The sequence below is a fragment of the Ambystoma mexicanum genome, chromosome 9 (assembly GCF_040938575.1).
Source record: "Ambystoma mexicanum isolate Mex_15411 chromosome 9, UKY_AmexF1_1, whole genome shotgun sequence".
In the NCBI taxonomy this organism is placed as follows: domain Eukaryota; kingdom Metazoa; phylum Chordata; class Amphibia; order Caudata; family Ambystomatidae; genus Ambystoma; species Ambystoma mexicanum.
Window position 1 is genome coordinate 978540122 of NC_090931.1, and position 16423 is coordinate 978556544.

General features: G+C 43.2%; 1 protein-coding gene across 1 annotated transcript in view; it reads right to left on the reverse strand.

Annotated features, from left to right (window-relative positions):
* Nucleotides 1–15889, reverse strand: part of SLC25A12 (solute carrier family 25 member 12) — an 881399-nt gene extending 865510 nt beyond the window's left edge. The window contains exons 1-2 of the mRNA XM_069616206.1: nt 15630–15889; nt 12472–12525 (exon numbers count right to left, since the gene is read on the reverse strand). Coding sequence (XP_069472307.1) covers nt 12472–12525; nt 15630–15641 — 66 coding nt within the window. The 5' untranslated portion in view covers nt 15642–15889. The remainder of the gene's footprint in view (nt 1–12471; nt 12526–15629) is intronic.
* Between the last annotated feature and the right edge of the window lie 534 nt (nt 15890–16423).

A 16423-nucleotide genomic window follows, 5' to 3' on the forward strand; every position in this document is an offset into this window, starting at 1 on the left:
GAGATGATGATAATGGGGGACTGTGACGAGGAAGAGTGAGTTTGTGGTAGTGGGGTACTGTGTCAAGGAATAGTGAGATGGTCATAGTGAGAGATGGTGACGAGGAGGAGTGAGTTGGTGGTAGTGGGGTACTGTGACAAGAAAGACTGACATGGTTGTTGGGGCTGTGAATAGGAAGAGTGAGTTGGTGGTAGTGGGGTACTGTAATGAGGAAGTGTGATGTGATGATAGTGTGAGACTGATGAGAAAGAGTGAGGTGGTGGTATTGCTGTACTGTGATGAGCAAGAGAGATGTAGTGGTAGTGGAGTACTGTAACGAAGAAGCGTGAGGGGGAGTTAGTAGGGTCTGTGACAATGAATAGGAATGTGGGGTATATAGGTAATATTACTATTCAGTACGAGAACGAGGAAGGGGGTGTAGTAGTGTAGGGGTGCAGGTAGGATTACTAACTAGGTACTGTGATGAAGATGAGGGAGTTAGCTTCCCTGCTGATGTCAGGTGCAAATCGAGATCTTCACTGTTGAGTCACGTGCAAAGCTAGTCCAATCAAATCAAAGGATATAGTAAACCAGCATCGCCTTCCTCCGGTCTTTCATTACACACTTTTTATTGAACTAATTAAGCAATTATAAGCATTTTTAACACATTTAACAACCCCAAAAAAACGAATAACCCCCTAATACACCCCACCCACACATTTTAAGTTCATTTAGGAAGCAATCACTGTAATTTCTTTCATATTACAAAAAAAACAATTGCTTCCTAAATTAACTTAAAACACTCATCTTCCCCTACCTAGCAATCACAGTGATTCCCACATCCCACTATATAATAGTTTTGAAGTAATTGGTCTTTTTATTGCTGTTAGTGCTAATTCTCGGACTCTGAAAAAGGCTTGGGAAAAAAACTAAAACCTACACTATCCCCAAGCACCAAACCTTTCACAAATCATCCTTTCTTCCCTGCCCATATGCTTCCTGGCCTCAAAAATGCCCTACATACACCCTTTTTATCGTATTAGGGCACTTTACAAAATCGAATCCAGAACCTGATTCTCAAATTAGGTAATGCAGTTTTCAGAAATGAAAAAGCGTTGCATCATGGGGGATATGACTAGCTTTTTGAGTACAGTCACTCCGCTCTATGTCGAATTTTTTAAAAACGTATTGAACAGATTTAAGCCAAACCAACAAAGGATTTCCTTTGAGTACTTTGTGCCCGACTTTTTTCTCATTTGGTGCAAATCCATCTAGCGGTTTGGGCTGTGCGAATTAGCACAAATTTGATATTTTCCCTATGGGGGAAAATGAATGGAAGAGTGAAAAACAACTCTTATTCTAAGAATAAGTACCTGAAGTACCTCTTTGCCTCGTTGCTCGGGACGTTTTGTGGATTTGTGCTGCACGCATTTCACAACGTGCGAAAAATAGCCGTTATATGGCTTTACCTTCTGAAGCCCCGCCCCCTTGGGCAGGAAGCAGTTAAATTTGGGAGGCTGCGTGCACCAGGCGAAGTACCTGAAGTACCTCTTTGCCTCGTTGCTCTGGACGTTTTGTGGATTTGTGCTGCACGCTTTTCACAACGGTATATTTATTACTGCATCTATACGGCTGAAGAACTTTGTATGAACTCTCTCCTTTCACTTTAGTGCGAAAAATAGCCGTTATACGGCTTTACGTTCTGAAGCCCCGCCCCCTTGGGCAGGAAGCAGTTAAATTTGGGAGGCTGCGCGCATCAGCGCGCGCGCACCAGGCGAAGTACCTGAAGTACCTCTTTGCCTCTTCGCTGCTGTGTCGCGGGGGAGCGGCACGGAGGTCCTTCGGGTGCTCGCGCCTCGTGTTGTGATTAGGGAATGCAATTGCGATCACAAAAGCACACTCTGTTACAGCCGCTCGGGGCGATTCATTTTCTTCAAGTGGGAGGCATGTCTGTGCCTAATGGGCGCCCGTGTGTGGCCATTCCCATTTCCTCTACGCCGGTTCCCCGTAGAGCTACAAAAATGCCGAAAACAACAGACAAAATATTAAAAGACGCTGACATCCGTCCCTTTTATAAAGACATTACTGGAAGGTCGCGAGCGCTTGTTAAACCAGCGTGCTCAACGCGATCTGATAAATTGCAGAGAAAATCATCCAAGGTCACGACTGCAACAACAGTGGACAAAAAGGTGGTCATGGACCCAAAATGTGACCGCATGCATTGGGGGGAGAAGTTCAAGTTGCCCTCTTCTTCTGTTTCTGCTGTTAATGAATCGAATGAGTCAAGTGTATCTAATGTATGTAATGATGAACAAATGTCAACTAATCATCCATCTCTAAGCGACAGTGTCATGCTAAAAGCGCTCCCCCCACTGCCAATTTGAATAATACAGAAAAATCTCAAGAGAACAGTATACAGGATGTTCCTGTAATTGACCTCGAGGATGAGGGGTTGGGGGTTTTCAGGGCATACTTGCCTGATAATTTGTCAGCTTCACCAGTCCTTTTTGAAACACCAGAGCCTAATATACAAGCTCTCCTGTATCAGTGTCCTTTGTATACCCTACCCCAAGGAGACCTATATCGCCGACAGGGCAAACAGATATACAGCAACCTTGCTTAAAAAATGAGAGATTGGTGGAAGCTACTTTGCAGGCTATGAATTTTGCTATACAAACTTTGGGTAAATTGTACGAAGCAATTTACATTAAATTAGAGAAACAGGCTGTTTTGATGGAACGCATGCATGTCTGGCAAAAGAACATTGGGATGGGAATTGCCACCAACTGATTATCAGGCCTCTGTACAAAAAAAAAGACAGGGAAGTCAACAGTAGCGGCACAAACGTCTACAATAACGCAAATATTGGAGTCTGTTCTTCCACACATTGAAGGTATTATTGTGGAAACTCCAGTAAATGCGGGAGACTCGCCTGACATTGAAACTGCAAGTAGGACTGAAACTAATGTGGCCAATCCTATAATTACCACGCTAAAAAAAAGTCTATACAATTTTTACCTCTGATAAGGGTAAAACAAATAAAAATGTGGCCAATGGTAAGCTACCAAAAATCAGAGTGCTACTAAAATCGTAGCAAATTTTCGCTCGAAACAATTTTTTAAGGCCATAACATTGCCAAAGAAAAGTATAACTGTGGCAACGCAAGAAATAAAAAAAAAATACAAACAGCAGATGCAAGTTAAAACTATCCAGGATCATGCGTTATCTCAGCCCATAGACTATGCACCTCTTGAGGCGTTGATGAAGGAAGTCAACCGTCATGATGCTGGAAATCCACAAAAGAAAAGTGGAGAGACAGCACTGGAGTCTTCCAATGTGCCCAAAACTAATTTGGCGGACATGAGAAATGAAGAAGCCATTTGGGCATACAGATTGGAAATTAGAACGGCAGTTGACGCATATATGTCTGGACAATATGCACCAATGCCCGCAGGGTCAAATAATGGGATCATAAGAGGCTCATTGGTACCAAGTAGACTGAATGAGCACGAGGGTAGGCCCGAGGTACAGCAAAAGGCCCCTAAACATATGGACCATGTGCAAATTGGAGGGAGCAATACTCAGTGCACTTCCCCTTAAGTCAATGTCCTGTAAATTCTTCAGTAGCAGGAAATGACTTAAATCTCAGACAAAGCCTGCACACAAAAGTAACATCTAGAGACTCCGCTCCACAAGACATTGACAAGGCATCGGAAATGATGGAGATGGTAGAGACAGTCCTAAAACAAATACAGGCAAAAACAAAAAATGATTTGCCAAGATACAACAACGGTAATAATCAGACTCCAATAATCCATCTACCAAAGCCACAGGGGAAAAAAAGACCGGCTATGTACTCCCTGATCTTGGCCTGTAGATCAGAACCTCATAAGCAATATGATCTCAATAGGAAATCTGTCATGGCCATATTCTCAGAAATACCGCAGCTGGAGGACATCCAATCAGCTGATATTGAATATGTGGAATTTGTGAGAGATGAGAATCTCAACACCGTGAGATTGTGGTTAACTCCCGGGTGGTGCAAAATCTTATTTGGTCAACTAAAGTACATTTGTTCAACTTGGGATTTTAGGTTATAATAGAAAACAACACTACAAACTCATCCTCTGACAGTGCCCAATTATAATTAGTGAAACATACAGGGGGGTCAGGAGGGCGGGGCACGCATGCTGAAATGCCAAAGGTTAGCACGTGCCATTGTAAATGTACCCATGAACCTCTTTAACTAAATCCTGTATGTTGGCAGGATCAGCTTTCTCTGTTGAGTTGGAACACCAGAGGGTTCACTCATCTCCTTAATAATGACCCTAACCAGCTTGGAATGCATGACTTAATTCTTCTACAAGAGACCTGGCTCATAGATCTTCCAGTGTGGAATGGTTTTGATATACATGTCAATGCTGCCTATAGAACTTCTTCGGGCAGACCTTCTTCCGGCCTACTTACAGCCATACAAATTTGTAAGGGAGTTTCATCAGAACTATGGGCTAGCCCAAATAAGCATATGCTCTTGGTGAAGGTTAAAGTTGAGGGAACTGGCTATGCGGTCCTTAATATCTATTGGAATGCGGCTGCTATAGATGATAATGTTTTTTTTGATGACATAATAGCATTACTTGATCTGGTTGCCATGGACAATGCAGTCTCCCACTTGATAGTGGCTGGCGACTTAAATATCAATCTCCACACCAAGAAAATTCTATCAAGTGAGGGCAGAGCATGTAGATGGCATATGTTCAGTAAATCCCGTCATTTATACATGCTAAATGGTATGTCTAAAGAAGATTCACCCCCGAGGGCACCCTGGCACAATGACCAATTGGAATCAATTATTGATTACATTTTCGTGAGTGATACTCTGCTCCCAAATGTCGAGATTTTTATGGTTAATGATGTTGAACAGAGTGATCACGGAATTCTAATAATGAAATGGAGGCAGAAAGATCTGAGAAAAGGTGTTCATATTGGTCAACAAAATGGTGTTTTACTGGTGAATCATGGTCTCAATAGACTCTGATGGTCGGAGGATACCTTATATCGATTTAATCAATACCTGGTCAATTCGATATGGAAAAATCCTACTGATGTAGATAATATGGCCTTGCAATACAGTAACAGAATGCAACTATTTCAGAACCTGCGAGTGAATTCTCAGTCAAAAAGTAACCATCGACATAGCTTTGACTTGGTTACAAAACTAAAGAAGGCTGGAAAACAGGCTGAATTGAGACAAGATTATAGGTATCCCCCAGGCATCAGAAGTCTACTTGTAAAGAAAATCAAGATGAGATATACCAATTGGGCAAAATGTCATCGTGCAAAGATGTATCAAAATGATGGTGCTGTTATGTTATCTATTCTAGCAACAATGAATACTGCAAAAATGTGGTCTATAATCAATTCTGCCACAGGGGTTTCACAAATTGCGGCCCAGGCAAATGCTGTGACTGAACAGTCCTGGGAACAGCATTTCCGTGAGCTATATTCAGTTCCTCAGGGTGCGAAATGTTTTGATGCAAATGTTTTGGATGGCCAGTTTATGATTGAGTTTGATCAAGAAGATATATTTCTATTAATAAAAACAGCATCTAATTCTAAAGCAGCGGGACCAGACGGTCTCTCAAACTATGCCTTAAAGCTTCAGCCTGAGAGGTGGACATCGATATTGCATACCATCTTTTTGGCTGTTAATGCAGCCCAAGTTTTGCCAAAAACATGGACGCATTCTATCACTGTGCCCATATTCAAGAAGGGTGATCGCCAAGCACCTAGCAGCTGTCGCCCGATCTCCCTTCTTGACGTTTCAAGAAAAAATGTTGGCAGACTGTTGTTGATGAAATTTAATGCTTGGACCATTGAAATGCAAATAAGAGACAGTAACCAATCGGGATTTGTAGCTGGTTTGGGAACAATGCCAAATATAATGTGCTTAAATTTGATTAAGAATCACTATGCTGAGCGAGGACAGCCTCTTTATCTAGTGTTTATTGATTTTAAGGCAGCGTTCGATTCTGTAGATCGAGCTCTGCTCTATAAAAAGTTAGAAAAGCGCAATTGCCCAAAGTCCTTACTAATTCCTTGGATGTTATTGCATGTAGGACAACAATGCAAGTACGACTAACCTACGAAGGCATACTCTCTGCACCTATTCCGACCATGAGAGGATTGAAACAGGGGTGCCCCTTGGCCTCGAGTCTGTTTAATTTTTTTATATCCGATATGGGAGATATTTTCGCAAACATCTGTTGCGACCCCCCAAAATTGGGTAACAGTAAAGTCAGTTATCTTCTTTACGCAGATGACTTGGTATTACTGTCTCAAACGCCATCGGGTTTACAACAAATGTTAAATAAATTGAATCAATACACATTGGAAAATAATTTACAAATAAATCCAACAAAATCTCAAATGTTAGTATGTCATAACTCTTTCAAGCCAAAATAAAGAGGTATACATGGACAATTCAAGAGAAGGCACTTGAGGTGGTAGAACATTACAACTATTTGGGCATCATTCTTACCCAGTCAGCTAAAATGAAGATTGAGAACTGGGTACTACAATCTAAATTACAGACTTTGACTTCGCAAACTAAGATCCTTGTGGCCAGATTTGGAAAATTCTCGCTCAAACATGCATTTTCCTTCTATCAAATGAAGGTAGTCCCTATATTATTATATGGAGGAGAAGCGGGAAAAGTACACATGCAGCCACACTGGGATAAAATAGAGGCCAAATATTGGAGGCAAGTGCTATAGCTGCCAAATTGCACTCCTCTTCCTATGATACGCTTTGAGTTGGGCTCATTGTCACTCTATGCGCAGGTTTTGTGGAAAATGTGTGCTTTTCTTAGGAAGTGCCTGTTAGGACTTAACACCATGAATGTATTAGGTATTGTAGCACAGTATCTGCTCTCCAATGTAACTGGATTTGCCAGAGATTGGTGTACATTATTATTTAACATAATGGCTGATGCTACAGTGAGTATTGAGACATTGGTGACAAATCCAGATCTAGCAAAAAAAGAAATCTATGAATATGACTGGATAAGGAATCTAGCAGCTTGTCAGATGTATAAGGACTTTGACATCTTAGTTTTTGGATCAAAAAACAGTGTGATGGCTGAATATCTAATTAAATGTCCATCTGCCCACATACGATGGCAATTTATGAGATTCAGATTTAATCTATGGCACACACGAGAGATATTGCAGAGGAGAAATCAAATTACACCAAACCAAAATTACTGTCGATATTGTGCAGATAAACAGCAAACAGAAACTGTGTAACACTTGATCGTAGCATGTCCTGGCCAAAATTTGCTCCAAGCGAAATTACGGCTATTCGTTTTGCCCACAGTGCGATGTCTGACTTCAACATGGCGGTTTGCGCTGACATGCCTGACTCTAACATGGCGGGCCCCGCGGTCCGCTACAGTGTGTGTAGCGGTCTAGTCGTTGCGCCCCATCATGCTTTGCGATGTTTCCGGGATGGAACGCCGACGGCTTATCAACCTGCACATCCCAGACAAGGACGCGTTGCTACTCTCCATAAGCTGGCGAACGCTACGACGTCTCGGTGCTTTTCCGTCCCGTGGGTTCTCCGAGCCTTTCTAAGCAACTCACCTTTGAAGAATTTGTTTCCTGCAATCGTCTCCGACCGGTTTGGTTCCCTATTGATCCATCACTCTTTGCCTTCTATCCTTCTCGACATCCGTTATCTCGAAGTATGGAGAGGGTTTCTGGTCATTCTCGGTAAGATAGCCTTCAGTTCCTCTCCTTGATTATATGTCGTTCCTAGTTTCCACTTCATTAGATTGTTTACCATTATTGTGCCTTGTTCCTCTTTGTCTAGTATGCCCAGTCCCTTAGTTCTTCCCTGGTCTTCTACTACTCTCATCTCAAGACCGTTTTACCAACTGATCCTTTGGTAAGATTCTTGCTTCAGGGGTTGCTCATCTTATTTTTAGGCAACTTCAAGACTAATCACTCTGTCTCTCTATCTTTCATCAGCCAGCCGGGCATTACTGCTGTGGCCCCGTTCCTCTAAAGACACAACCAGTCATCTCCAAAACTCCCGGGATAGCGTAATCTACTTCCACGGGACTTCTCAAGGAGTCTACGTTCCCTAGCAGCTCAACAGGGTTTTATTCCCCAAGAGGGTTTCCCTGGGAACCTTCCTCTGCCCTGGCCTTTGTGCCGGTTCACTGGGAGTTTCTCGGGGGGAATCTAATTGTCATCTGAATATCGAAGGAGACATCCATCTCCACCTGGATATTCGTTGTCTTCTAATCCTCATCAATCCTTGCTCCATTCCCCAGGTGAGACCTTTTTGTTTCTATGTAATCCTCGCACGGGGTCTCTCTGATTGTGATACAGTGAAGTTTTGTTTAAAGGCATAACTGTAACAATTGAGACATTGGTGACAAATCCAGATCTAGCAAAAAAAGAAATCTATGAATATGACTGGATAAGGAATCTAGCAGCTTGTCAGATGTATAAGGACTTTGACATCTTAGTTTTTGGATCAAAAAACAGTGTGATGGCTGAATATCTAATTAAATGTCCATCTGCCCACATACGATGGCAATTTATGAGATTCAGATTTAATCTATGGCACACACGAGAGATATTGCAGAGGAGAAATCAAATTACACCAAACCAAAATTACTGTCGATATTGTGCAGATAAACAGCAAACAGAAACTGTGTAACACTTGATCGTAGCATGTCCTGGCCAAAATTTGCTCCAAGCGAAATTATTTCGGAATTTTGGAAATTAGTGTTTACAAGTCCCAGATTGGCTGTAAAGGTCGCGATTGTGCACTTCCTTGAAGCCACAGTCCCAGACTTTGAGCCAAAATAGCAAAAGCATCACTAAGTGTGAAGGAGATCATAGTAATTAGGGACGTGAGTTCAGCCATTAGATGGTATTCACACAATTTGTTTGCTTTTAAAATGATCATTTTGGTTATGTTTTGTCCTTTGCTTTTATTTAATTTTGTGACATGTAGGTTCATGTTTGGTTAAGATGTTTAAGTTGTGTAAATACTTATGTTAAAATTGTGGCTGTTGTGATTTTACTTTTATTCCTTTTGTTAAAGAGAAAAATTGCACAATTGGTGTGATGTCTTGTAGATAAATGTTGTATTGTTTTTCTTTTTATTGCTGGTTGTAAACATTTGAAAAGTTGTTTCTAACAACTAACCAAATAAAATAAAAATTAAAAAAAAACACTCTTATTCTACCCTTTATATCTTTTGAACCGTAACACGGATTTACATGAAATTCTCCAGTTCTGGGGGTGGGGAGGCCAGGCCCCAGATTAGGAATGTCAAATGTTGTAATGATCGGTCCTAGGGCTCAAAGGTTTTCAGCCATAGAATGTTCGCATTTCTAATGGATGATACCTTTCACCTTAACTAAAGGGCGGCTAGCGCTGCATATATAGTTTGAGATATATATATATATATATCTCGCAATAATGCAAATTGCGCGCGAAAAAGAAATTGCATCGCACAAACCAAAGATTGAAAGAGGGTAAGGGGAGAGGGTCAGGGAGGGGAAAAGCAGCTGACAGGATTGGGGAGGGTGCATGCTAATAGGAGGGGGGAACTTGGTGAGTGCCCGTGAGGACTGGGAAGAGTTTCTGATTTTCTAGCGTTATTGAGGGAATACCAAGGAAATCCTGCAAGCATGGTTAGGTCATTGCTGCTGTATGTGCAGTTTGTTGGCACTATCAGGGGAATATTGGGCAATCCTGTGGGAATCGGGGCTGAGATGAAAAAAAAAACACAGGCCAATGGTTATGGGTCCCAAAGAAACATATTGGTGCAACATTTACAGTGGCCACAGCCGAGGGGCATGGCTAGTGAGCCCCAAAGAAATGTATTGATGTAACATGTACAGTGGCCATGTCTCATGGCTAGTGAGCCCCAAAGAAACATATTGGTGCATGGAGCCCAAAGACATCTATTGGTGCAACATCCAACTGCCAAGGACACAAAAACCCTAGGGATCTACATTGACTCGTCCCTATCCTTGACTAGACAAACTAATTCAATCTCTTCCGCAGCGGCTTATACTTGTAAGCTTATTACAGCCTGTCGCCCTCTCCTCTCTACAGCCAATTGTGTGACCCTGGCTAGGACCCTTGTACTATCAAAGGTTGATTACTGCAACGCCCTTTACCTAGGCACTAATCGCTGTAACTTAAATAAGTTACAAATTGTCCAAAACAATGCGATCAGAGCGGCCCTTAACATTCCCAGGCGCCAACACATAGCTGACACTGGATGTAACCTTCACTGGCTCTCCATCCCACACCGAATTTCCTTGAAATCCCTGGCTCTTACCCATAAATGCCTTCACAACCAAGCTCCCTGTTACCTGGCTAACAGATTTGCCCTCCACAGTTCCACTAGATCTCGCAGAATGGCCCAAGCCAACTGCCTTGTCATCCCACGATTCAATCTCCAAAGATCAGGTGGAACCAGCTTCCCCATCATGGCAGCCAAATTATGGAACTCACTCCCTAATGAGCTGAGAGCAGAACCCTCCTTCCTGAGATTCAAACACCTTACCAAAGCTTGGCTGTCCTCCCAAGACATTTAACACTGGGCTCACTGCTTAACTAGTACTTTGATGCACCCTTGTATATACACTCTGCCTGCCTTCTTATTGTTATTATACTGATTGTTAACTGTGTAATATACCTGTAAACCTTTGTAAGTTCTGCCCTGTTTGCTTATTATTATATTGCCTGTAAACTTTGAAATATACCTGTAAACCTCGTAAGTACTGCCCTGTCTGCTTACATCATGTTGTACCTAAGAGATGCGCCGGTTGCCCCTGGGCCTGGTGCGCTATAGAAATAAAATAAATACAAATACAAACAAGTACAGTGACCATAGCCGAAGGTACAGTGTACAAATAGAGTGGCAAAATGTCATTATTGTGGTCATATGCTGCGTAGCAGGGGGTGCAAAGTTAAGGTGGACTTGCTTGAAATGCAAGTGCTGAATTTCAACGGTTTTGTTGTGTCAAATCTGGTCACCTTAACTCTTTCTTAACCAAGGTTTTTCACTTTCACAGAATTTCAAAGGTTTTGTTGCTATGCTTTTTCACGTTAAATCAGATCACTGTAACTCTCTCTTAACTAAAGATATATATATATATATATATATATATATATATATATATATATATATATATATATATATATATATGCAGATCTGCACCTTGTGTCATTAGCCAGACGTCCAGTCATGATCATTCCTCTGTAAAACAGTGCTAATGACTTCCCATCCAGCCCTACAAACCTCCCCATACACACACATCTCCCGAACGCACACACTTGAAAAGGCGTGTATATCAGGCAGGCCTATATAGTGCGACTGGGCTACGACCCGTGGTGTTTGCTAGGGAAGAAAGTCTCATGGGGTTAAGCACAAGCAGCAACCTCTCCTGTTTTATTGTTCACGTCCCCAATACTCCTGCCCGCCTGTTTCCCTGGGGGGAAAGGTGTGGACTTCACACCCACTAAGAATGTAGGCTACATTCATGTCCTTGAACTCGGTTACTGAGGCCGCCTTTGGCAAGAAGGCAGAGGCCCAGCAGCTTGCCCATATCGGCCCTAAGCCTTGCTCGGTATTACAGTGATAATACCACATCGAATTCCTCAGAAGTAAAACCGGTTTCCCAATCCCCGCTGGCCGAGTCACCAAACACGTTATGTAAGTATGGGTCCCAGGAACTGTAGACGCCACATCTACTTTAATCATAGGTCCAACCAGTAAAGCCAGTGCTTTGCAGACATTTAAAATGCTTAAGGAAACTGGAGCTGCTCTTGATTTTGGATGAGACAAATTACATTTCTCTTAATCTGAAAATCGGGTGACATGCCAAGTAACCACATTCACAGACCGAAGTAAAACTGTGGAAGTATTACAAAGCATACGTGCGATATTTGGCATGCACTGATTTTTGTAAGGGAAAACAAAGCTAGAGGAAATGTGGTTCTGAAGAACTCTGCCAAGCGGAAGCCATCAGCACCTCAACTTGACGCACAACATCAGGACATCATGATTTCTAGGACCCCCCCCCCCCCCCCACCGATTTGTACTGCAGGTTTATGGAAGTTCCGGAAGACACCTGCCGCTACTTAACAACATCTAGAACAGATACACGCAGCACAGAGAGCGCGTTGAGCTGCTTTTCGCTCGCGTTACGACTAGCAACAGAAAGAAAGGCGCACAAAGTACTGGAAGCCGGCTTTCTATAGCAGACAATGCCTGGACGAGTCATGCGAAGAGAGTGTGCATTCAGTCAATGACCCCGGGGAAGGGCGTGCAGTGCGGCCCAATGTCACCCAGCAAAGTGTCACTGGATAGCAGCAGTGCCGGGCCAACTCAAGGTCACAGGCCTGCATTGGAAGGACGTGCACTGCACACAGCACTCGCACACCAACAACATACCCGCAGGAAGATGTCTTTGAGTTCATTCGGGTCGGCCCTCTTTGTGGACTGCAACTGTGAACAAAACAAATAAAAAGAAACGTGGAGTGTTATTTGCTACGCACCAGCATACAGGACAAAGCCCGCGGTTCATTACTTTCTGTTAAAGGCACAGCGGCGAGCCTCCCTTCCCCCATAGGCGCCACCTTTAGGCTACATGACACCACATGGAACATATGTTGGTCAGTGTCGTCCGAATTCAGAATACCGGCGTCCTCCAGCCATAAGACTTATATACCTTACACTGTAAAGCACCCACCTATGGGAATTCTCAGTTTACTGTCTGTGCCCAGATCCTACAGTGTAACTAGCAGGAATACTGTCCCATCTATCGGATGAACACACACGTCTGACCATGCTGTATAAACTTTATAGGCAACGCATCTAGAGAGCTCAGTCTATACAGAAACGATATATATTTAAATTGTGTATAAACTCACTTTTTTAGGACAATGCATCTAATCTACTGCTATGGTCACAAAATACGGGTTACCTTGTATCACTTTCTTTCACATTATGAAACCTGGCCGGACCTCTTGCTATTTCTACAGAACACTGCATTTAACATGTTTAATCAATCGTTGCCTCCAGAAAACATGGTGGATAAATTATCACTATTTTGCCATCTGATATCTACCTCTATTCGACACCACAGCAAATGATCACTATCTTCATAGGACAGAAAGTCCAGTAACTTTAAACCATACCGTGACTAATATCCTACTTTAGTTAGATAAACAGTTTAATCATATTATAACCCTTAGGAAAATACTCTAATCAAGTGTTATCGATAAGTGTCAGGATTAACCAAATACTATTTTTATAGGACATGTCTAGGCCAAACGCACATTTCAATTACACCACCGCTAATCGAATGCTATCTATGTAGAACACCAGGTCTAATCAATCCCCATCTTTATGGCGCACCACTTGAACTTACTAGCTTCATAGAATAGTAACGGGGCTATTCAATTACTACCTTTACAACACACCAATTATCTTCATGAAAAAGAGCACCCAATCAATTGCTACTTTCAGGGGACACAGCTACCTAGTCTGACCCTGTCTTCATGGGACACAATATCCTCACAAGACACCACATACGACTTATCGCAATTACTATCGCAATTGCTATAGGAAACAGCAACCACTTGATCACAATATTTTATAGGACATGGCGTCCATCGGATCTATCGCAATTGCTATAGGACACAGCAACCACTTGATCACAATATTTTATATGACATGGTGTCCATATGATCTATCGCAATTTCTGTAGGACATTGTATCTAACTGATGATATTATAGGCCATTCACTATATTTTACAGGACATGGTGTCTAATCTAGAACCATGCACATGGGACAGAACATCTGATGACGACTCTTAATAGAAAACCATATCTAATCTGTATAGGACACTCCTCTGAGATGTCACCATTTTCACTGGACACCATATACATTTGCTAATCTTTCTTTATACAACCATGCTGTTCAATCACTCGCTATCTTCAGAGTACACCACCAAATCCGTACAAGACATGATATCTGATCTATCACAATCCCTATAGCAAAGGCGTCTAATTGATCACAATATTTCATAGGACACTGTGTCCATTCAAGCTCTATATGCATAGGACAGCAAATCCGTTTACTTGTTATAGAAAACCATATCTAACCATCCACTGTCTTTACAGGACACTTCTTGTGGATATGTCACTACTTCAGAGGGCACCAAAGCACAATAGGATGTGTCTCTCCATGTGCTTTATACTGGGGCTACAATATTCACTCAACATTGACTATGCTGGCTGGGACTGATTGTTGTAGTCCAAAACATCTGGAAATCCTAAAGTTACAAACCACTGGGATAACACGTCTGATCTACATCAATCTCTATAAGGCACATTATCGAATGGATCACAATCATTCATAGGACGCAGTGACTAATCAACCGCTAACCACACAAGACACCAAATCCGATGTTCACTCTTCAGAGAAAGCCATATGGAATCTGTCACTACCTTCATGGGGTACTACTTTCTGGTCTCTGGGGCGCCGCGTGGATAACCCTTTCTAATATATCTTGATATCTCTTTACAGCACACTGTGATCTACCCTACCGCTATCTTCATAGGACATATCTTAATGGCAGGCTGTCAAATCTGCCACTATCTTCATAGGACCCCTTATCACCATAGGGCACGCTGGCTTATCTTCAATGACGCCTTATCATAGAACACAACTCTCTATTCTGTCACTATTTTCATTGGGAGCTGCTGTCTAGTCTGTCACTGCCCCAATAACATGCCACATCACAAAACGCCAATTTGTAATTGTCATGGGCCAGAGAAGCTATTCTGTCATTATCAGAGTTATCTCCAGAGGCACATGTGAAAGGGCCACTACTTTTATACTGTTTAAATGTATTCTATCGCAAAGGAAGCTCTTGTTTTTTTACACTGACACATTCTTGACGTTTTCTTTACAGTCGCACCTTTCTAACACTATACATTATCTGGTGATAGATGGTGGGGCGGGCGAAGGCTTCTGATGCTGGTACAAGACCACAAACGCTAAATGACCCCGCTGTCACTAACCAGACACGCTGTTTCATAAAGATAACTTTATTGACGGAGACATCCCTCAAACACACCAAAACTCCAACTACAGCAGCCCTCAGACAGTTCCAGGGTCAGCCAAGCTCTCAGCCAGCGGTAAAGTGCCCAACCCAGCGAGGACACCGACCCTGCCACAGCAGCACTGGGGTTATGCATGCTTAGAACCCACAAGCAACACGTTCACGGTACATGCATGATGCGGTAGGAATGGAAGAGAAGGGAAGGGAGAGCCTCGGCACCAGGTCAGTCAGCGTTCTGCTGTAGCAGCAAAGCCACCAGAGTGCAGCCAGGGTGCCAGTGAGGACACTGCCATCCCATATCCACCGCATCCCTGAGCAGAAGAAGAGAGAGCCAGGCCCAACACACAGGGCAGTGCCGCCTCAGACTTCCCCCTTCCCACCCCTGGCCACACACTCCGATCAAACAGTAAACATGTATCCAGCAGTCACAAGCACATGCATGGGTCTTTCATGCAGGGGCAGCGGAGGGTTTGGAGTCACCTTGAGCGCCATGCCGAGGGCTGATGTCACAGCTGCTGCGAGGGTGTGCGCGCGCCGGGCAGTCGCGTGCACGATGCAAATTAGTGACTGCCCACAGTCGACAGATTGGCTGCTGCTGCCGCGAAGCCACGCCCAAACCGGGAAACTGGGGCTTTGGAGTCAGACGCTGGCGTCCACCCAGCCCCTGCTCTCCTACGGCAGGTCAAGACAGGCAGGAGGAGTCTATAAATACACCCGGTCCACTGGAGCAGTGCGCTGTTCTGACAGGCTCCAGAGGGAAAAGCTCTAAAGCGTGATCTGCCAGCACCTTCCCTCTGCCGCCGCCGCCAGGAAGCTTTCGTTTCTCCAGGCCGCGCACTGTCCGTATCTGCATTCCTACCCTCTGACTGATGTTCCAGGCCTCTCCCTAAATTAAAGACGAGTCGTTTGCAGTCCCGTATAACTCCAGTAAAAAATGCAGTTCCAAAAGTATTCCCGGTAGCTCATCTATACCTAACAGGGCTGGACTGGGACAAAAATATGGGCTTGGCACCAAAACAACAGTCGCCTTGCCAACATTTGCGAATTGCAATTTGTGAGTTTTTCAACAGAATAAGTAGTAAAGACACATTTTTGGCAGCCTTTGTAGCAAAATATTTAAAGCACACTAGGGCAATACAATTGGTCAAAAATGCTAAATGCTCAGTGCACTAAGTTGGTCATTACCAGTGGGTGGATTGCCCGGAAGAAATACTGCCAGAGGAAAATTCTGCCTCTTCAGAATTTACTACTGGCACGCATCTTTGGGGGTGGGA